The sequence below is a fragment of the Protopterus annectens genome, chromosome 13.part0, assembly GCF_019279795.1.
Source record: "Protopterus annectens isolate FY-2018-M chromosome 13.part0, PAN1.0, whole genome shotgun sequence".
Taxonomy (NCBI): domain Eukaryota; kingdom Metazoa; phylum Chordata; order Ceratodontiformes; family Protopteridae; genus Protopterus; species Protopterus annectens.
Genome location: NC_056747.1, coordinates 744,562,343 through 744,585,116, shown reverse-complemented (window position 1 = coordinate 744,585,116; position 22,774 = coordinate 744,562,343). Strand labels below are relative to the sequence as shown.

At 41.1% G+C, this 22,774-nt stretch overlaps 1 protein-coding gene across 3 annotated transcripts in view; it reads left to right on the top strand.

Moving 5' to 3' along the window:
• SEZ6 (seizure related 6 homolog) overlaps positions 1-22,774 on the top strand; it is a 2,840,429-nt gene that overhangs the window by 2,361,048 nt on the left and 456,607 nt on the right. For all 3 annotated transcript variants that reach the window (XM_044054437.1, XM_044054436.1, XM_044054435.1), the window contains exon 7: positions 914-1,080. In XM_044054437.1, the coding sequence (XP_043910372.1) occupies positions 914-1,080 (167 nt within the window). The remainder of the gene's footprint in view (positions 1-913; positions 1,081-22,774) is intronic.

Sequence of the window (22,774 nt, the reverse complement as noted above, 5' to 3'; positions counted from 1 at the left end):
TATCATCCATTTATCTCTTCATTGTTCAAGCCACTATTCAAAGTCATGTCATCTGGATGCTAGTCAGGGCTTTATTCTTCTTTGCTACAGAACCAGCCTTAGTTACATAGCCGACCTTAGGCACAGGCCAACTAGGTGGCCACCTAGGGCACTGCTCTTGCAGGGGTGCTTTCCAGTAATTTGGATGGTGTAGGTAGATGAAGATGGGGGCACAGGGTGGTGCTGGGAGGGGGGGAGGCTGTGGAGACCTTTTGCCTAGGATACCAGTTGACCAAAGGCCAGTCCTGCTTAGTTATATAATGCTTTGACAAGTTTTGAACCTGATTCTCCTGCCTCTGAACCAAAAGCCCCTAACTGATAAACATTGCTGCCTTCAGCATTTTCACCATCTTTCTCTGGCTGATACCGTAAAATGTGGTTAGTTAAAGAATAAGGCAGTCTAGATTATACAATTGTAACTCTGTAGTAACTGCTAAAAAGTGATAGTGTGTTGTGAAAGGCATTGAGGTAAGTCTTGGGTTCTTTTGTCTTAGGACATGATAACAGTACCACACAGTATAACTTCACAGTGTGAGGCTGACCTTTGCCAAATAAGCTTTAATTTCTACTGAATAGTCTAAATGTATTATGTGATCAAAGCCAGCAAAGATTTTGTCAAATGAAATCTAAGGGGACCTTTAATCAGTATTACCTTTCAAATCTCTTTGTATCTAAAATGCATACAAATTAAGTAAAAAGATACTGCAGCATTTCATGTGATCTGTCACATTGTTTGGACAATTAAGTTGTGTGATCGCATTCCAAGAATCTCAACACAATGTTTCCCTTAGCGGTAATATCATGAGGTGCATTTATTAGTGCTGCACTGTGTTCTGAGTGTCATGATAATCTGACCTTTAATTTACACATATAGGCTTATCATCAGGAATGGAGACAACATTGATGCCCCCCCAGTATATGATTCATTTGAAGTGGAGTACCTTCCGATCGAAGGCATCATCAGTGGGGCCAGACACTTTTTCCTGGAGTTAACCACAGACAGCTCAGGCACTTCTATTGGTATTGCTCTCCGATATGAAGGTAAGATGATAATATGACAAATGAAAATAGTTAATTGAAGAAATGGTTTTACAAACACATGGCTTCAAAGAAATCAACAAAACTAACTAAATGTACTTGCAAGACATGTCATATGCCAAGTACCATGAGGCTAACATAATGGCACAGTGGGATAGTTACAGTTTGCAATGTCAGTCAACCGGATGTGACTACCAACATAAATGACAGGGAGTTGATAAGGAAGAAATCAAGCAACTGAAGACCAATCAGCTCTTCTTTCCTGAGCGGGGGTCAGGTGATTTTTTTTTTCTACTTGTCATCCCCCTGATGAAAGCTAAAGCAGAATATTATTATATGCCATTCATCAATTTGGGGCAGATGAAGCCAATATGGCACTATAAAAAGCAATTTCTGCTTTTATTTAATGGCAGACAAAATATTGTCATCTATCCCTTGACCCTATAAGAGGAAATGAGTGACCAAGTAGTGGTCACTCACTTTTATGGAGGCTTTGTAAGTTGTAGTCAACACAGAAAAGCAAAAATAAATAAACAAATAAAACAATTTGCTGTGAAGTATTTAGCTCTCAGACGAAATACATTTATATTAACAAAACTACAAGGTGCTGAAATCATCTAACATAGACTTCCACAGTGTAAAAAGGCAGGATGACATTCCCCGACCACTCATTACCTGTGGGTGCTGCCAGGTTCCCCTTCCCATTGCCTGGCTCCCAGTTACACTAGTACACCTCTACCTGCACCAGGTGAGTTTCATCACGTTCAGAGAGGGATGTCATATACTTGTGGCACATGGCTCTTCATTGCTGTCAGTCACTTTGAATGTAGTCCCCCCAGAAATCTTTTATACTACAGGTACAGACAGGTGATATGATGCAGTCTTAATGTCCTTATTGCATAAGTAAACTCGGGGAATTAACAGTAACAACAACATGGAAAGACTCATATGGCATGGCTGAACTGTTAGAGTTTCTGACCGAGTAGCTGTAAGTGACATCCTTCATTGTCTTCCAGACATGTTTAACACTAATATATACCCTCGTTCTCCTAGGATCACAGACGTCACCTTCAGATACCCCGCCTAATCTGATTCTCCACCCTGGCTGACTGCTGAAAGCCCATGTTGCAAGCCAGACCTGGGTTGCTAACAGACTAGCCTGGTTCTTTGACCTTACAACAAAAGACTGATTTTAGGATGATGTCTTTGATAAATTCATGAGTATTACCTCTGTTTTGGATTATCTGATTTTGAAAATGATCCTGGCAGCTACAATCTTTAAGGCTCTCGGGATGTCTTGTTTTGCAGGTTTTAATGCAGATGTGTACTATTCTTTGTTTATGCGCAGAAGCCGCAATCCTTTTCACTGAAGCAGAATAAAATCCAAAGAATAAAACACAATCCAACACTAAATGGGTATATGGATGACAGGCCTGGTACTGTTATATCTTGTGTTGTTTTTTGTTGCCATTGGTTATATTATTTCTGTCTAGACAAAACTGCTGAAAGTTCTAACATTCAACAAAATATTTAAATTATGTTCTTTTTTGCTAGGTGGAGGTATTAGATGGAAGGTGCTAAGCTGCAATCAATAAAATGATATGGCCAGTGCAGATGAACCTAGAGTATACGTTGACACAAAAAATAGATCTTGGCATGCCAGAGAAACAGCTGGCTTTATGCCCCCAGCACAAGTGATCTGGGTGTGGCACTGGCTATGGACTGAGAAAAGTTCAATGAAGGAGAAAAGGTACTCCAAGGTCTAGTCTCCTTTCTTGAGAAGGTTTACTGGCTGGCACATTTCTGGCCTCTGAAGAAGCACAGCAGAAAGCAAATGAGCAGCAGTTTTGAATAGCTACAGACGCAAACAATTTGTGATGCGTGCCGTTGTAATATAACTCTCCATTATCTGTAACTAAAATGGAAAAGGACGATGGAGCGTTTCACTTATAACAGCAACAGATACTAACCTCCCTACCACCACTATCCAAACTGTCATACAGACAGCTATTTCTCTGTTCCATTCATGCATCAAAATGTTGCCATATACCCTGTCCAGGCAAATTCCTTTGAAAAGTAATTGCCTTGGGAAACTGGGACAGGGAAGGCCAGTGATAGCTTAATGTCACTATGAGGGCACACACAAAAAATTGTGCTGAAGACAAGTCAAGCCAGTGAGTCTCAGGCAGGAATGAACATGCAAAAGTTTAGTTTTTAAAATGTAAAAAGGTACTTCATAAAAATTTTTAGAAACAACTTCAGTATCCAGGCTACTGTTTTCTGTCAAAAGAAAGCATTCTGAATTTAAATTATCACACCTTTGTGAAAGACATTACTGATACTTACTACCATTGAGGCTGGCTTCATGCAATCTTCATGCCAGCTTAATCCAAAACAGGTTCCTACATAGGGTACATTTATATGTATACGAGGCCTATCCACTAAAAGTGGGCTTAGATCAAATCACTGGATGCATATGTATATCCCCAAAGCTGGGTTTTAGCTTGTGACATGATGATCCCCACAAACTCCTGATGTCCCACATAAGCCCACATGCATTGTTTAACAGCACAGTGTACAGAGTACTAATGCATCGGTATCATGGAAGGAGAAACATGCATTAAAAACAGTTAATATTCTTCATTGTGCATTGCATGTTATATTTTGATATATTTCCAATTGCTTTTCTCTAATCTTTTGTGTACAGCTGCTTCATAATAATGATTGATGTACACCAGGTGATAGCGCCTTTAAAACATTGCAGTCCTTGCCTTCAGGTGTGCGCTTAAGTGCAAGCAAGAAACTATGAATTACTGATACATAAAATGAATGATTGCATCTGTCTATCTGTCTGCTTCAGGTACCCACAAGTTAGTTTTTGTTAGTTCGGTATCATTGAAAATAGTGCAAAATATAATTTAAAACCAGTCTTTATCCTTTTGTAGTGGTACTTTTTGGGGATGTGCTTCATGTCAGAATGTTTGCACTTGTTTGAAGATATGTAAGATGATCACAGTTTAAAATCTATAAGGATACAATTTTGAGAACGTGTCCTAACAGCTCGTTTAAGATTCTGTTTCATGTATTTCCAGTAACATGAATGCTGAAAGTACAGTTGTGTAAAATCTTACCATAATGGTAGATGTCCTTGCCTTCACTGCTGCAGTATTCTTAACAATATGGGATTCCCTGCCATGGATGCCCAACATCCAGCCAGTCTTCCAAAGACTTCTGAATTTAAAAAGTATGCCGAATATCACCATACGCTCCCTGCATAACGTAGGACATAAAGGTAATGTTCAGGCTTACCAAAAACAGAACTGAGTGCCCCAGGAAGAACACCAGTCCAAGGAACTCAAGAGGTAGCGTATAGATCCAGGAATGTAAAGAACTAGAGGATGGCGGGAAGGAGAGAATACTGCAGCAGTGAAGGCAAGGACATCTACCGTCATGGTAAGACTTTACACCACTGTACTATGTCCTTACATTCACTGCTGTCGTATCGTTAACTGTATGGGACGGTGTCAAAGCGCAAGAGGAAACTAGAGAGGAAGAGAGGGCAGAAGAGTCCCCTAAAAACCATGAATAACTGAACTAGCAAAACCAGCCCTAGCTCTAGAGATACCATTCAACTTGCAGTGCTTGGTCAAGGTATGCACAGAAGTCCAGGGAGCTGCTTAAAGAATAGAATTAGTGTCTAGCCTTTGAAAAAAGCACCAGAAGAAGCTACATCTCTAGTAGCTTGAGCTTTAACTGAAAAAAGGAAGGGTCTTGACATGAAAACTGTAACAAAAGGAAATAGCCTTAGAAATCCAAGAAGAAATAGTCAGCTTAGATACAGCAAGCCCCAAAAATCTAGGATGAAAAGAAACACATAACTGATCAGATTTTCTGATAGTCTTGGTCATATACAAATAAATTCCAAGTTCCATATGCATGTCCAAAGCAGCATCCTCTCACTGTCAGTTTTGGGAGGGGGGAAAAGTAGGTAGATTATGGGCTGATTAAGTGATAGCTCATTAACCACCTTTGGCATAAAAGAAGGGTTAGTGCGCAAGGACATTCTGTCCTCATGAAAAATCAAAAAAAGAGGACAAGCCATAAGGGCCTGCAACTCAGACACCTGTCTGGCAGAAGTAAACACTAACTAAAGAACAGTCTTCCAGGAACAATGTTGCAAGAAAGCTGAGGCAGCAGGCTCAAAAGGCACTTGAGTCAATGTTTCCAAAACAAAATTAAGATCCCAGTGAGGAAAAACAGGCTTCCTGGGAGGTCTAATATTAAGGACCTTTAAGAAATTGTCTCACCTAAAATCTAGCAGCTAAAGGAGGAGAAAAAGGCAGACAAGCAGAGATGGCTGATAAGTGGGCCTTAATAGAATAATAGGCCAAACCAGCATTGAGAAACTCACACAAATAAGAGAGAACCAAAGGAGCATCCACAGTAAGTGGGTCTAGATTACGACAGGCACACCAAAAAGAAAACCTCTTCCATTTGGATAAGTAGAATTTCCTAGTCATAGGTTTCCTGGCCCTCCTGTAGGACTTGCAGCACATCCTCAGAAAAAAAGGTGTCTATGAGGAATCAAAATCCTATCACCCACAGTGTCAGGTGAAGCATAGACATGGGGGGGGTGGATAAGTGATCCCTTGTCTTGTATGATTAGATCCACCCTGTGACGTAACTTGTGATGATTGACCTGCATTAGTAACTGTATTTAGAGCACAACCTAGAGCTGTTTACTGAATTTCCTGTTTGCACTTATTTTTAAAATAATTTTTTTCTCAAAACTTGCATTTTAACTGTCTTTGGCCTAAAACTCTTGTGTGGGGTCATTTACTGCACTGTTATAACTTGTTGTTACTTGTGAACCTCTGCTATCTCTGAAAAAAACAAAAAAAAAAATCTTGCTTTTTTCCCACTTTTCTGAGATTTAAAAAAGTTCAGTTACAGGCTTGCTGTTCTTGAACTGTTTGTAAGTTTCTTGGAGGCCATTTTTTGCTTGGGCTAAAGGGAAGTCTCTCTGTTGATCAGTGGCAATGGAAAACATTGAGCAGCCTGCCTGCCCCTATGGGAGTGGTTATTGACTTGAAACTGTAGTTTTATTGGCCATTTTGGGTCAATTCCTAACTCCTTCATCTTCCTCTCTTAAAACATGGTTGCCTCGTGGTTTTGGCATCTTTTCAGGCTTGTTGGCTGTTGGTGAAGCACCCACCAAGAGGAGAAAACGCTGAGAGAAGAAAGGAGCCACTTTTGAGATTTTAAGTATTTTTCCTCTGTTTATTTGTTAAGTTTTTCTGCATAGCCGCCTATTTTGAGCATTTTCTGGCTTGTTAAACTTGATTTCTGCATTAGTAACTGTATTTAGAGCACAACCTAGAGCTGTTTACTGAATTTCCTGTTTGCACTTATTTTTAAAATCGTTTTTTTCTCAAAACTTGCATTTTATCTGTCTTTGGCCTAGCACTCTTGTGTGGGGTCATTTACTGCACTGTTATAACTTGTTGATACTTGTGAACCTCTGCTATCTCTGCAAAAAAAAATCTTGCTTTTTTCCCACTTTTCTGAGATTTAAAAAAGTTCAGTTACAGGCTTGCTGTTCTTGAACTGTTTGTAAGTTTCTTGGAGGCCATTTTTTGCTTGGGCTAAAGGGAAGTCTCTCTGTTGATCAGTGGCAGTGAAAAACTTTGAGCAGCCTGCCTGCCCCTGTGGGAGTGGTTACTGACTTGAAACTGTAGTTTTATTGGCCATTTTGGGTCAATTCCTAACTCCTTCATCTTCCTCTCTTAAAACTCTCTTTTGCACGTTTTTGTGCATAGCGCAACAGCAGGCAGCGCCGCCTAATTGGGTTTAAACTATTCCTGGCTCCACAAAGTCTGCTCTTCACTTTTTCCCTTGGAACTGCTCTATCTCTCAATTTAAACCCATATTCTCATTCTAAGGCCCTTCACTGGTCCAATTAAGTAATCCTACAAGTTAGCACTATTAAACCATAAGCACTACTTACTCTTATACTCTCTACGATTACCCTGTCCTCTATTGGTCCATCTTAAATTCAGTTTCCCTATATTACTCTAGCATGTCCAAAGGTCAGTCAATGGTTTCCTCTCCAGTCCAGCTGGTGAATCTGGGAATTTTGAGGCAATGTTACAACTGTCTCATGTACATGGACAACCCTCTCCTCCTCCAAACAGGTTCAAATATATGTGAGAGATGCAACTATTTAGCCAAACTGGAGGCTGAGTTCTCTCATCTCAAAACTGGTGTAACCAGTCAGGAGGAGAAGGTAACCTCACACAACACAATTCCAGTATCACATAGTCCCACCACATCAGCGAACCAAACACATAAATACACAAAAACATACTCGGAAGCTCTAAATAAAAATCTACCTAAGCAACAGAGACCTCCAAAGCAGACATCCAAGCAAACGCTACCTCAAAACAAAACACACACAACACATAGCCCACAAAGTCAGTGTGCCAAGCAGCCACAGCCCTTAAGGCTGAATAACACACCTGATACTCTTGCAATAGGTGACTCTATTGTCAGACACACTGACGTCCTGCTCACCAGGCTGAATAAAGAGAAGGTCACAGTGAGCTGCCTGTCGGGTGCTAGGATCCGCCACATAACGCAAGCACTCAGGTCACTCCAAAGCAAATACAAATATGACTCAGTCATTGTACATGCTAGTGTGAATGACCTGAGACGTACCTCCCTGGACTACATGAAAAGAGACATAGAGGAGCTCTCTGATCATGTAGCCCAGGCTGGTATGACCCTGACCTTGAGCAGCATCTTGCCCTCACCTAGAATGATGCTACAGTACAAAGACAAAATGATCGATTTTAACAATTGGCTAAAATTTTGGTGTCATTCAAAGGGGATCCAGTGTCTGTCAGCCTGGGATGACATGCTCGACAAGCCACGTTGCTTCGCTAGGGATGGCTTGCACCTGTCACCACTGGGCTTTTGGATATTGGCAAAGGCTCTTGCCACCCCCATAGTGCCTTTTTTAGGCAAGGCTGAAAAGTCAAACCCACCCCCATAGACAGCATAAGGAACAAGAAACTAAGGGTAATGCTGCTTAACGCCAGAAGTCTTAACCTCAAGATGCACGCACTCGAAGCTCTCCTCAGTATGGAGAACATCGATATCTGTGCAGTGACAGAAACCTGGTTCAAGGCTCCAGTGAGCACCCCAGCACTACCAGGCTATCAAGGATATCCACACCTCCAGGTTAGTGGCATTGCACGAAGTATCGGAGACCATCCATGTGCAACTAACAGTGGGCAAGACTGCTTTTCAGTTTATAGCATCCTACAGACCACCCTCTCAAAGTCAGGAATCCCACTCGGCTTTCCTGAAAACAGTGGAGAACATGAAGATCTCTCCAAACACCATTATATTGGGTGACTTCAACTACCCAAACATTGACTGGGAGCACTAATTAAGCCCCAGCACCTTAGCCCAAAGGTTTCTGGAAATTATAAACTCAAATGCTATGGAACAACTAGTCACCACTCCCACAAGAGGGGACAACATACTAGACCTGATCATTACCAACATGGGGACTCTATGCTCCACACCAGAAGTATATCCCTCATTGGTAAGATCAGACCATAAATTAATTTCACTGGATGTCCACATCCCGACCCCACCCCCAGCCCCAGCCCAAAAAACCACAGTGAAAAACTTCTCAAAAGCGAACTTCTCACTTCTCAAAACTGAAGTGGAATCCTTCAAGGCCCCAGAGCCAGTGGAAACTACGGCCCAAACTGCAGAATCCTATATAAACGCATTTTACGGACATCTCCAGGAATGCATGGATCATGCTATCCCAAACAAAACCAAGACCCAGTCATCCAAAGGCAGGCGTCCAGTCTGGTGGACCCCTGCCATAAATAAACTGTACAACAGAAGGAGGAAGCTACTACATGATAGAGCAAAATCCCTAATAGGGAAGGCATCTCTGATCAGTACTAGCAAAAAATTACGATCCCTCATAAAATCCTCCAAGGCCAGCTTCGAGAGAAAAATTGCACAGGACACCAAAGACTATCTTAAGGCTTTTTTCAGTTATGTTAGGAACCTGGGATGCAACTCCCAGACTTGTTCTGAGTTGATTCTAAACGACAAAAAATGCACTGAACCCACAGACATCGCCAATATCCCGGCAGACAGGTTCAGTGCAAACTTCTCCACCCCTCCCCCCCAAAAGAGCAAGTATCTATCCCAGCAGAGGGCTGCCTCCCAAACATCTCTGATGCTCAGGTGAAGGCTGCCCTCTCCAAAGCAAAAAACACTGCTTCCATGGGACCAGATGGCGTCCCAGGTTGCGTCCTACATGAACTCCAAGAGTAACTAATCCCTCAAATAAAACAGCTATACAATCTCAGCCTCACTACAGGATATGTGCCCACTGAATGGCGTACAGCAACAGTGGTCCCACTCCACAAAGGTGGAGCCTCTACGGACCCTGGAAACTATCGCCCCATAAGCCTGACTAGCTTAGTCTGCAAGGCTATGGAGAGGATCATCATGGAGCTCATAAACAAAGACATTGGGGACCTACAGACACTAGATCCTACCCAGTTTGGCTTTGTCAAGGGCAGATCCTGCCTTTTGAACCTGGTTGACTTCTTCAAAACAGTCACCAAAGCCATAGATGAAGGGAAGGTAGTCCACACAGCCTATCTGGACCTTGCAAAGGCATTTGACACAATACCCCACTTGGGCATCATAGATAAGCTATCCAGCTTAAATATAAACCCCTATGTCACAAGATGGGTCGCAAACTGGCTCAAAGACAGAACCCACAGAGTAAGAGTTGCTGGAGCCATGTCAGACTCGAAACCGGTCACAAGTGGCATCCCACAGGGTTCTATCCTGGGACCACTGTTGTTCACTATATACTTTTCCGAGGTACAGGCAAACGTGGAAGGACTATGGCTCACCAAGTTTGCAGACGACTGCAAACTGGGCGCCATAATCGACTCTCCAGTTGACACAAACATCCTTCAAAAAAGTCTCACAGAGACAGATAACTGGTGCCAGTGCCATGGTTTAAAGCTAAATGCCAAAAAATGTATAGTCATACCCTTTGGCAAAAACAATGTGCCCACAAATTACCACATAGGCGGAAACCCATTAAGCACAGAGAAAGTTATTAGGGACCTGGGGACCCAAGTTGATAGCAATCTCTCCTTTGAAAACCACATTGCCAAAGTGGTTAGAAAGACCTTCTACATAGCCCATCTCATCACGAAGGGTTTCACATCTAGATCAAGAGAGGTAATCGTGCCCCTTTATTCATCCCTCATCAGGCCCATCATAGAATACAATGCCCCTTTTGGAATGTACCTTACCCGACACCTGCAGCAATTAGAGAGACCCCAAAAGTATCTCACCAAGAGGATCAAGGGTCTCAAACAGATGCCATATGCTGCTCGGTTAAAAAAACTCCAGCTCTACTCAGTTGCATACCGCCTACTTCGAGGTGATCTATGCCTGACATACAAAGCTATGTCAAATCCAGAATTAATGGACATGCTCCACCTCAGTAAATCTAAATCCCTTAGAGCCACACGTTCGAGGGACTTGAACCTCAGCACAGAAATAAATAGAACTTGCTGGAGGGACAGGTTCATAACCCAGAGGCTCCCTTTGCTCTGGAATAGAATTCCAGTTCATGTGAGGCAGAGCACCTCACTGAATCTCTTCAAGAAGAATCTCGATAGGTGGATGGGGGATCATAGATTTGTCCCAGGGATTACTCCCGTGTCACTATTAGACAGAGGCACAGTAAACTAAACCTTAAAAAATGGCACAGTATACTCAAATCAAGGGGTGGCGTAAGCCATACAGAATCGGGCTAGGCTTATAATTGCCCCAGGGCAGATAGCCTAGTATGAACCTATGAACCTATGATTGATGACTGGCTAGATGCAGAAGAAGAGGGAACCATGGACAAAAGGGAGTCACTAACAATATTTTGGGAGCATCCTGTTGGATTTTGAACAGGACTTTTGAAATGAGAGGAAGGGGAGTAATGCATAAAGAAACAGCCCTTTCCAAGAGAATAAAAGGGTGTCCACCTTCAATACCAGAGGAACTAGGACTCTGGCACAAAACATAGAAAGTTGTCTGTTCAGAGAAGAGGCAAAAAGATCCACTTGAGGAGTACCCCACTGGTGGGTAATGTCCAAAAACACATCCCTGAGAAGCATCCATTCATGGGACTGGGTTAAGGACCTGCTCAGAGTGTCTGCCACAATGTTTTGACCAGAAAGGATATAAACTGTCTGAAAAGTCACTTGACACTTGACAGCAAGATCCCATACCAGAAGCACCAACCAACAAAGAAGATATCTCATTCCACCCAGCTTGTTGATATACCGCATCACTATGGTATTGTCTGTAAATACCTTGAGAGCCCCTGGAGAAAAGAAAGACTGAAAGACCTGAAGAGCAAGCAGAAGGGTTCTCATCTCTTTTACATTGATGTGCTCCTTCTGCTGACAAGGTGACCACCTTTAGAGAGCAAAAAGTCACCCCCCCACCCCATGTCTGAGGGGTAAACCAGGAAGTAAATGCACACATAGCCAGGAAATGGAACAGCTTGTTGTACGTTCACCAAGGCAGATTCAGTAAATCCAGGTAGGCACCAAACGAATTCAAATAATTCCTTTATTCAGAACCACAGAATAATAACACACAAGCGCTTTCGCTCACAGGAATTCTGAGCTTTATCAAGTGACACCATGCTGTTGAGTCAGGTGTCTTATATACCTTGAAAATCCTAGGTTTATTAGAAAGCTCTACCAATTAACATTTTAAAGAGACTATGCACTATTCCACATGCTTAAAAATTCCTTTAAAACAAAATATATAAAAAAATATAATAGATTGCTTAAAATAATGCATTAATGCATCTGTCACTACTAAAAATGCTGATAGCTTAAAAATAAACAAAACATTGTGCACTGTTTCCATAGTGTTTAACTTTGTAATAAAACTTGCTTTGTGCAAAAAGTTGCACTTCTTTTGAAAATTGGAATAAGATGGAGTGACTTGACGTACCAACTGTTGTTCGTGTAAGTATAATATAAGGCTAATGCCTAGTATGGGTATGACAATATTTTCCTTTTCTTGGTCTTGTTGACAACCCTGCTGGAAAAAGAACACTATATCTTAACAAAGTTAAACTATGCTGTACAATAGGTCTTTCCTTAACATAGACTTTGTATAGTGTAGCATTAAGTGAAAATCATGCCCATGTGTATGAGTACTTGCCATAAGTAATTGTGTGGGGAATGTCAAACTAAAGTCTTGCCCTTCTTAGTTTCAATAGCGGCTTGATACTGATCAAACCGTTAAGCCCAGGGGGTCTCCCAGCATCTAACTTTAATTGCCAGAGGAGTTCTCGATGTTCTAAAGTTGATTCCCAATCACCCCCACCCCCCTGGCATCAGGCGTAACTTGCTCCAGTACCAGAAAACTAACCCAGCAAGAAAGGGAACATTTAAATGTGGGGCATGTAGCCAATGCCATGCCATCTTGGAAGAAAAAAGTATCACCATTCCATCCAGAAGGTTTAAAATCTACCCCGCAGGCCATTTCACATGTGGTAGCAAGGGGGTGGTCTATTTAGGCTTCTGCACCACATGCAGCAGTTTCTATGTAGGCAAAACGGAAAGGGAATTCCGCAAGTGGATATATGAACATTTTTATGATATAAACAAAAAGAAGGAAACCAACGCTTTTTATAAGCACTCCCTGACCTGTCCAAACATAAAACTGAAATTTATGGTACTGGAGCAAGTTAAGCCTGATGCCAGGGGGGGTGATTGGGAATCAACTTTAGAATATCGAGAACTCCTCTGGCAATTAAAGTTAGATGCTGGGAGACCCCCTGGGCTTAACGGTTTGATCAGTATCAAGCCGCTATTGAAACTAAGAAGGGCAAGACTTTAGTTTGACATTCCCCACACAATTACTTATGGCAAGTACTCATACACATGGGCATGATTTTCACTTAATGCTACACTATACAAAGTCTATGTTAAGGAAAGACCTATTGTACAGCATAGTTTAACTTTGTTAAGATATAGTCTTCTTTTTCCAGCAGGGTTGTCAACAAGACCAAGAAAAGGAAAATATTGTCATACCCATACTAGGCATTAGCCTTATATTATACTTACACGAACAACAGTTGGTACGTCAAGTCACTCCATCTTATTCCAATTTTCAAAAGAAGTGCAACTTTTTGCACAAAGCAAGTTTTATTACAAAGTTAAACACTATGGAAACAGTGCACAATGTTTTGTTTATTTTTAAGCTATCAGCATTTTTAGTAGTGACAGATGCATTAATGCATTATTTTAAGCAATCTATTATATTTTTTTATATATTTTGTTTTAAAGGAATTTTTAAGCTTGTGGAATAGTGCATAGTCTCTTTAAAATGTTAATTGGTAGTGCTTTCTAATTAACCTAGGATTTTCAAGGTATATAAGACACCTGATTCAACAGCATGGTGTCACTTGATAAAGCTCAAAATTCCTCTGAGCGAAAGCGCTTGTGTGTTATTATTCTGTGGTTCTGAATAAAGGAATTATTTGAATTCGTTTGGTGCCTACCTGGATTTACTGAATCTGCCTTGGTGAACTTACAACAAGCTGTTCCATTTCCTGGCTGTGTGTGCATTTAATTCCTGGTTTGGTTCTCTGCTGTTTGTTTGACTTCCATGTCTGAGGGGTCCATGAACAATTCCTGAGAGGGAAGAGAGAGAGATGAAAATGGATCCCTAGATTCAGAGATAACTGCTAAATCCACCAGAGAAGTTCCTGTCTGAGGCAAGGAAGAAGGTGAACTACAAATTCTAGTGAATAAGCATGTTGAAGCCACACTGACTTCAGAAACCACTGAAAATTTTTCATATGATGTTTGGCCAGAGGGAGCATCGGAATGGTGGATGCCATGAAATCCAGAACTCTCAGAAATTCCCTGGAAGTAATGGAAGCCAGAGGAAGAAGAGTATGAAAGAAAGAAATGAGAGTTTAGGCCTTTGGAGGGAACCGGGATGAAAGCATTGGCACCGTCTGAATCCAACAACCCAGAAAAACATGATCCTGAGGAGGAGTCAGAGAAGACATTTTGAAATTTACAGTGAACCCCAGGCTCTGAAGAAGAAAATGAAGATTTTGAAAAAGAGTTTATGCAGAAGATGCCTGAATCAACAGGTTGTCCAAGTAAGGAAATATATGGATCCCTTGAAGTCTGCAAAAGGCAATCACAGGAGGAAGGCATTTGGTGAACACCCTTGTGGCAGTAGAAAAGCGAAAGGACAAAGCAGAGAACTGAAAATGCCAGGAAGCAACAGAGAAATGCAAGCACTTCCTGAAAAGAGGATGGATCAGAATATGGAAATAAGCATCCTTGAGATCCAGAGACACCATATAGGCCTAAGGCAGAAAGAGAGGAAGCAAAATCTGAAGGGACAACATCCGAAAGGAAGGTACCTTTAGAAAAGTGTTTAAATAAAGAGGTCTAGAATAGATCTCCAAGTGCCCTCTTTTCTGGGCACTAGAAACAGTTGGGAGTAGAATCCTTTCCCCCTTTGGGACACAGGCACCTCTTGAATAGTACCTTGAGACAAGAGATCTTGAAGAACCTACAGTAAAAACGGAGGATGTTCCTGAGGAAGTTGAGGAATGCCTATAAAACAGGATGGGATTTCCACTCCATCAAGTACTCTTGAAGAATGATTGGCAGAACCCAAGAATCCTGAGTGATCTGAAGTCAAACTGGAAAAAAAAGATAAAAGCAAACAGAAAGAGGAATTTGACTGGAAGGGGATGGATAGTCACACAGCACCTGCTTTGTCTAGACAGAAAGGCTTCAGAGTCCCCGAAAATTCAGTAGCCTTAGCAGGAAGTGTTTGTTTGCCACTCTTCTTACCTTTAGTAGAAGGACAGGACTGCCTACGAACAAAGGAAGGCTTAGCAGGGTAGTTTCTCTAAAATTTAGGCACAGGAGAAACAAACACATGTTTATGTTCCAGTAAGATTTTACCCTTAACCTGAAGGGACTTAAAAAAAAACAGCAGCAGTTTCCCCAAACAAAAGTTTAGAATCCAGAGGAGCATCCATCAACTTAGCTTTAATATCATCAGGTAGAGATTGAAGCCTATGCCAAGAATACCTCCTCATAACTGAACCAAACAGCAGCACTAGAAGAGGCATCCGCCACATCATATCTATATTTAATGCAATGATAAACAACTTGAGAGGAAGTCCCTAACAAGGAAAGAACAGAAGTTTTACCCTCAGAGTCTGGAAAATCAGAAATAAGCTCACAGGCCTGAGAAAGAAGAACTAACACATACCTGGACATATGGGTCTGATAATTAATAGCCCTAAAAGCTAGGGTAGCAGAAGTGTAAACATTTTTGCCCATCCTGTCCATAGTTCTGCTGTCCTTGTCTGAAGGCAGTAACTTGGGTGAAAGAAGCAATTGGGAGTCCAAAACAGAAGGAATTTGAGTAGAATGAGTTAGGGATTCATCAACAGAATCCTCAGATGAATGCTTGTCTCTAGGCCTTTTAAGAGGAGTTGAGGACCAAGGAAAAGCAGGAACTGAGACTCCATGAGGAGACTTTAAGGACAGTAAGGCAGAAAATAATCCCTGAGTAAAAGCCTGTCACTCACTTGGTGGATCCCTAGAAGCAGAAAAAACATGTTTAATGGTTTGTTTCTTTTTTAAGGGAATGTACTGAGAAGGCACAGATTCAGGACGACAGTCGAGAACCATAGCAGGAATTTTTTCCCAACTAAGAACTGAGGAACTCCCCGAGGCCTTACAGAAAAAATCAACTGTGGTTCCCTTTGAACATCCAAAATGGATGCCTGCAAAGCCTCTTCGGACATGCTGTCAGACGCATCCTCACTGGCCTCCAACGCGGTCTCAGGAGAGAAATCCAACAATACAACCAGGTGAGCATCTGGGTTCATAACGACTGGGAGAAACACCTGGCAGAGGCTGGACACCAGATGATTCCAGTCGTACCTTTTTCACCTTCTTCTTACCCAACGGCTGACCCTCAGGACAGGAGATTCATTCCATAGTATCTTTAGCAAGTAGCTTAAGATGGTGGTTCTCAAGATACAAGCAAAGGTAAGAAAGTCTACAGCAAAGGGAGCAAATGCCTGACAAACAGAACAAGATGTATGGTCATGAGAAGCACCTAAGCAAAAAAGACACTTATCGTGGTGGTGTGTATGGGCAATCTGTCTCCCCACACTGGCATTTACTCTTCCTGGATGACATTAACCTCAAGGAACACACAAAAAATAAATATAAAAAAATAACGAAAAAAAACAAAATCTCCAATGGGGCACTTATCTTGCAAAAACAGAAACAGGTGTAAGAAATCACTGGAGAATGAAAATGCGTTCAACTGACAGAAAACAGATGCAGGTAAACAGACCAACGGTGTAAACGATACATTCATACTGGCAGCAAAGTAGTTCTTGGTACGCCTGAACATCATCTTTATGCCCTATGTTACGCAGGGAGTTTATAGTGATGTTCAGCATGCCTTTTAAATTCAGAAGTCTTTGGAACACTGGCAGGATTTAGGGCTTCCATGACAGGGAATCCCATATTGTTAAGAATACTGCAGCAGTGAACCACAGGCTACATGTTATTGGTTTTCTGAGGCAAAGCTTTGTCCTGAGAACAAGAATACACAAAGCCTTCCCTTAGATTAGCTTGAGCTGATACTGCAAACTGGGATATGATCATTTTTAAATCTTGTTTTTTACTGGGACTGTACTTTCATTTTATAGGATTAGAATTATAACATAACATCAGATGATATTCTACAAAAATAATCTGGCATTTTTGAGTTTTCATTCCTCCCAGTGTTTGTGACATAGTATAGAGAAACAGTAATCTGCATGGTCGAGTTTAGATATGGGGGTTACAGTGTGGGGACAGAGGAGTTATGATTCCTTAGGTTGTAAGATGGATGTCATCTAATTAGTTTAGCTGTTAGGGAAGACAGAAGGTTTGGTTGACTAGGAGTTTGTATAGCTGGGATACTAAGAGTTGATCAGCCCTTTGTTGAGCAGAAAGCCATTTTGCTTTTCTCAATGTTTTATAGTTGTGTTCATTTTAGAGGACTGGATAATACATCCATAAAAGCAGCGGTAGCATTGTCGCCTCACAGCAAGAGGTTCACCCGTTCAATTCTCGACAGGAGCGTCTTCTGTGTGGAGTCTGTATGTCCTCCCCGCAGTCGAGTGGCATTCGAAACACATACATAGGGCGTGCCTTCGTTGAAGGTTGGGCTTCGAGCTGGCACCTTGGCACCGTAAAAATCTACTGGCAATCATTAGCAGACTGCAGTTCTGCTGTGGCGACCCTTAAATGGGAAAAGCCGAAAGAAGATTTATTCTTTGAGTGTGTGTAAAGTTTGTTTTTGAGTCCGATGCTATGAGAAGGAGACATATCCAAGTCCGCAGAGTAGAATGGCTTTGTCTATGGCTATTCTGGAGGTTTTAGTAAGAAAAAGGGAGATTTTTATTGGCCCAAATATGAGAGAGTAAGTTAACTATTTTCTTTGGGCAGTCACAGTGGAAGAAGTAGTTAAGGGAGGGGTCAAGCCAAATGGCAAGGTATTTAAAAGAGCTAGTATTTTCCATAGGGATGTTCATACCTCTCAACTGTACATATTTTCACACAATGTCCAGAGTTTTGCCTCATATTTTTGATCTGTTACCCATAAAATTAGTGGTTTTCTGGCAAATCACTGAAAATTGAAGTAATTAAATAATACTAAATAATGACAGACATTTGAGTTTCAGACTTTATATTCTTCAGAAAATACATAATAATGCAAAATATGTTATTCTAACAGCTGTCTAAGTTTATAGGAGCAATATTTAAATTCTGTCCCTATTTTTGAGCCTTTCATCCCCCATTCTTTCTGGCTTATCCAAATTTTTGCACTGAGAGGCCGAGAGGTATGGGGGTGTTGTTCTCATAGATATTTAAAGAGTTTGTGTTTTTGGTTGGTAATAAAGAATTCATTCAGAAAGTTGCTATTAAATACAAAAACAAAATACACTAGCCAAAATGTTTAGGCAAACTAAAATGTCTTCTAATTATTTGGTATGTTGTGCAGTTTCAGATACATGTAATAACTTAGTCTTAATGTTAAATACTCAGAACAGGAACTTAGTTTGTTACACAGAGTTGCAGGGAATCTTGGAACATCAGTGCAGAAATATTATAGCAATAACCCACGCCTGGGTGTGGGTAATGCTAAATTTACCCACGGTTGGCGTGGTCTGGTCCCGAGGTCGAAGCCCGAGGGACCAAACAAAGCCAACCGTGGGTAAATTTAGCATTACCACCAGAAGTGGTTATTGCTATTATATGACATTATTTAAGAAAATAAACTATTACTTTTCTTAAATAATGGCATAGTATAATGCCTGTTTACTGCCCTTCCGCAGATGTCTGGCATCAGCGGCAGTTCTGATGTACTGGGCGCCTGCACAGTACATCAGAGCTGTGGGCAAAAGCAACGGAGAAAGCAAGATCTCCGTTGCTTTTTTTTTAGTGTTTCGCTATGTTAAATGAGTTTAACATGGCGAGACAGTTTAAAATAAGCAACGGACATCTCCGTTGCTTATTTTAAAACTGTCTCTATATGTTAAACTCATTTAACATAGCGAAATATCTAAAAAAGGAACGGAGATCTTGCTTTCTCCGTTGCTAAAACACTGCCTCGCTATGTTAAATGGGTTTAACATAGCGAGACAGCTTTAAAATAAGCAGCGGAGATCTCCGTTGCTTATTTTAAACTGTCTCGCTGTTAAACCCATTTAACATAGCGAACATGTTTAAAAATCGAGTTATACTAATGGAAAAAAGTCCCGGCGACCGGACCTTTTTCCATTAGTATAACTCGATTTACAACGGGCACGCTGGCCAATCAGCGTGCACGTTTTGGGGGGATCATGGTATAATGCTGAGTTTCTTTGGTCAGTGACTGGTTATGTCATATATTTTGTATTTTAGTTTTGGTTTGCAAGACTCAGAGAAGATGGGTTTTGCCACCTCCACTAACCCCATATTTGCAACAGTGACTGAGGAGTTCATCACTAGCAAGATGAACTCAACCAGCTAGAGCTTTATCTAGTTTGCACTTGACAAGTTATAGGGAAGTCATTTTCTTCCTTTTTCCTTTTCTTTTAATTTGTGCAACATTGACGTTGTTATCTCTAGAGATCGGGAGAGGAGGAAGGTATGGGAGCTTGCTGCCATATTGGTGGTGGAGAGGCCTACAAAAGAGACAATTGCTTAGAATGTTGTGTGACATTTGGAGTGTTGCTGTTTTGATTTTGAGATATTTTGCATGATTAGGCATTTTTGGTGAAATTAATCAAGTGTTGATTAAATGGCATGGAATTTATCAGAGTAAGACACTGGAAACAATATTTTTAGCAGCATTAGATTTTTTATGGAGAAATAGACTACCATGTGTAATAAAAAAGAAAATACACTTGTCAGAGGGTGACAAATTACATAGAAGTTCAGACAGCCAAGGCATTCATTAGTTATTTTACTGGGGAGTGTATATAGTATCCTGTGAAAACTTGGAATAGTATCTATTTACATGGTGTCCATATTGTGTGACTGATAGCATAACAGTTAGTCTCACAGTGATCCTCTGTCACACTTGAAAAGAAGCACATATGCTTAGCAGCGTAGTCGGTCTAATAAAAAAAAAAACAATAAAAAAGCAAGGCATTGCTCAGTGCTATATTGATTTTAATTTTACAGATATAAAGTGCTTTAGTTTTGTTTTACCACATTAGGTATTAACATTATCACATGTATATACTCTGGCAGGAAGCACCCCTTATCAATGTGCAGTATCTAGGTTTACCGGTGGATGGCGAGTTTTGCTCACATAGGTGTAGTACAGGTAGGTAGATCCCAACATTAGTCCCACATGAGTGGAAGTGATAACCTAGCTTACTTAAAATGATTGTTTTTTTTGTTTTTTTTTAATCAGGCTACTATTTAGATCACTATCATTTGTGTTAGTGCTTGCTTATCCATCAGAATGATAGCGATGTCGCTGTTATATTGTGTCTGTACACACATTACTATGCATGTATATGACAGCATAACACTTGTTTGCTGTAGCATAGACTAGATCCAGGCCTGCTGAATCTAGCTTTATTTGTATGCTTGTTGGTTGTTTATTTCCCTGAAACGCTAATTCCACCTAAAACGCTGCCTTTTAGCACTTCTGTGGATCCCTAGTGATATCTAGTGATACCTTTTCGAACTCATCACCGCTTAAACCTAAAAGAACTAGGCTGGATAGAACTTCCTAACCAACTTATACTTCAACAGATCTTAATTGCTTATAAGATTCTATATCAGCCAACCAACACACCAATACTTTCTAGCCTTATTTCTCCATACAACAACCTGAAACAACTTCGTTCTTCTAATAAACTTCTGATTAATACTACCAAACCTAACAATAATGCAGGTGACAGTTTATTCTCCAACTCGGTTGGAAAAGCATGGAATAAACTACCCTCTGATATCACTTCTTTAACCTCTTTCCAACTCTTTAAACACCAACTAAAAGTTTATCTTAATAAACATTGGCTTTGCTCCTGCACTAATCCAGACTAATGCTAACAATTTTTAACTAACAATTTTATATTTAATTTTTTTTATCCGTTTTATTTGTTATGATATTTATGTAACCTTTTAGGCCTTTGTGTGAAAATGTATAACTAGTGGAGATTTTCTCCCCGGGCCTCTACTGAAAATGGACATATATCCAGTTGGACTAGCCCGGTCAACAAATGTAAAATAAAATAAAATAAAATAAATAAATCTGCATTGCTTACTGTACTTATTTCCTTGTTTCACTTGAAAGAAAGTTACTGTTTGTCGTTTTTGCATTTAAGTTACCTGTAACACATTGCATTTAAGTTACCTGGCACTTGCTCACTAAAGCAATTATATAAGTCAGCTCTAAAAAATTAAAAGCACTACACCCTCACAAACTCCCCTTGAGTACCTTGTTCCCCATTGGCCCTTTTTTCAATTATAAAGGAATTCCCAATACTATTCTAGCATGTCCAAAGGTCAGTTGTCAATCTCCTCTCCGGTCCAGCTGGTGAATCTGGGAATCTTGAGGCAATGTTACAACTGCCTCATGTACACAGACAACCTTCTCCTCCTCCCAACAAATTCCAACACATGTGAGAGATGCAACCATATAGCCAAACTGGAGGCTAAGCTCTCTCAACTCAGTACTGGCATAACCAGTCAGGAGGAGAAGGAAACCACACTCACTACAATTCCAGTCTCACATAGACCTACCACGACAACAAACCAAACACATAAACACACAAAAACATACTCGGAGGCTCTAAATAAAAATCTGCCTAAGCAGCAGAGACCTCCAAAGCAGACACCCAAGCAACCGCTACCCCAAAACAAAACACGTGCAACACATAGCTCACAAAGCCAGTGTGCCAAACAGTCACAGCCTTTAAGGCTAAACAACACACCTGATACACTTGTAATAGGTGACTCTATCATCAGGCACACTGACGTCCGCTCACCAGGCTGAACAAGGAGAAGGTCACGGTGAGCTGCCTGTCGGCGCTAGGATCCGCCACATAACACAAGCACTCAGGTCACTCCAAGGCAAGTACAAATATGACTCAGTCATTGTCCATGCTGGTGTGAATGACCTGAGGCATTACCTCCCTGGACTACATGAAAAGAGACATAGAGGAGCACTCTGAGCATGTAGCCCAGGCGGTATGACTCTGACCTTGAGTAGCATCTTACCCTCACCAAGAATGATGCCACAATATGAAGACAAGATGATCAATTTCAACAATTGGCTTAAGTGTTGGTGTCATTCAAAGGGGATCCAATGCCTGTCAGCCTGGGATGACATGCTCGACAAGCCACGATGCTTTGCTAGGGATGGCTTGCACCTGTCACCCTGGGCTTTGGATATTGGCAAAGGCTCTTGCTACCCCCATAGTGCCTTTTTTAGGCAAGGCTCAAAAGACAAACCCACCTCCATAGGTATCACAAGGGATAAGAAACTAAGAGTTATGCTACTCAATGCCAGAAGTCTAAACCTCAAGATGCATGCACTCGAAACTCTCCTTAGCATGGAGAACATCGATATCTGTGCAGTAACAGAAACCTGGTTCAAGGATCCCGAGAGCACCCCAGCACTACCAGGTTATACCTCATACCATGCTTTTCGGCCCCAAAACTTGGACCGAACCACAAAAGGAGGGGGAGTATCAATATTCGTCAAAGATACTCACATCTCCAGGTTGGTGGCACACCACGAAGCATCAGAGACTATCCACGTGCAACTAACTGTGGGTAAAACTGCCTTCCAGTTTATAGCCTGCTACAGACCACCCTCCCAAACACAGGAACCCCACTTGGCCTTCCTGAGAATACTGGAAAATATGAAGGTCTCTCCAAACACCATTATATTAGGCGACTTCAACTACCCAAACATAAACTGGGAGCATTACTCTAGCTCCAACACCCTAGCCCAAAGGTTCCTAGAATTTATAGACTCAAATGCTATGGAACAACTTGTTACC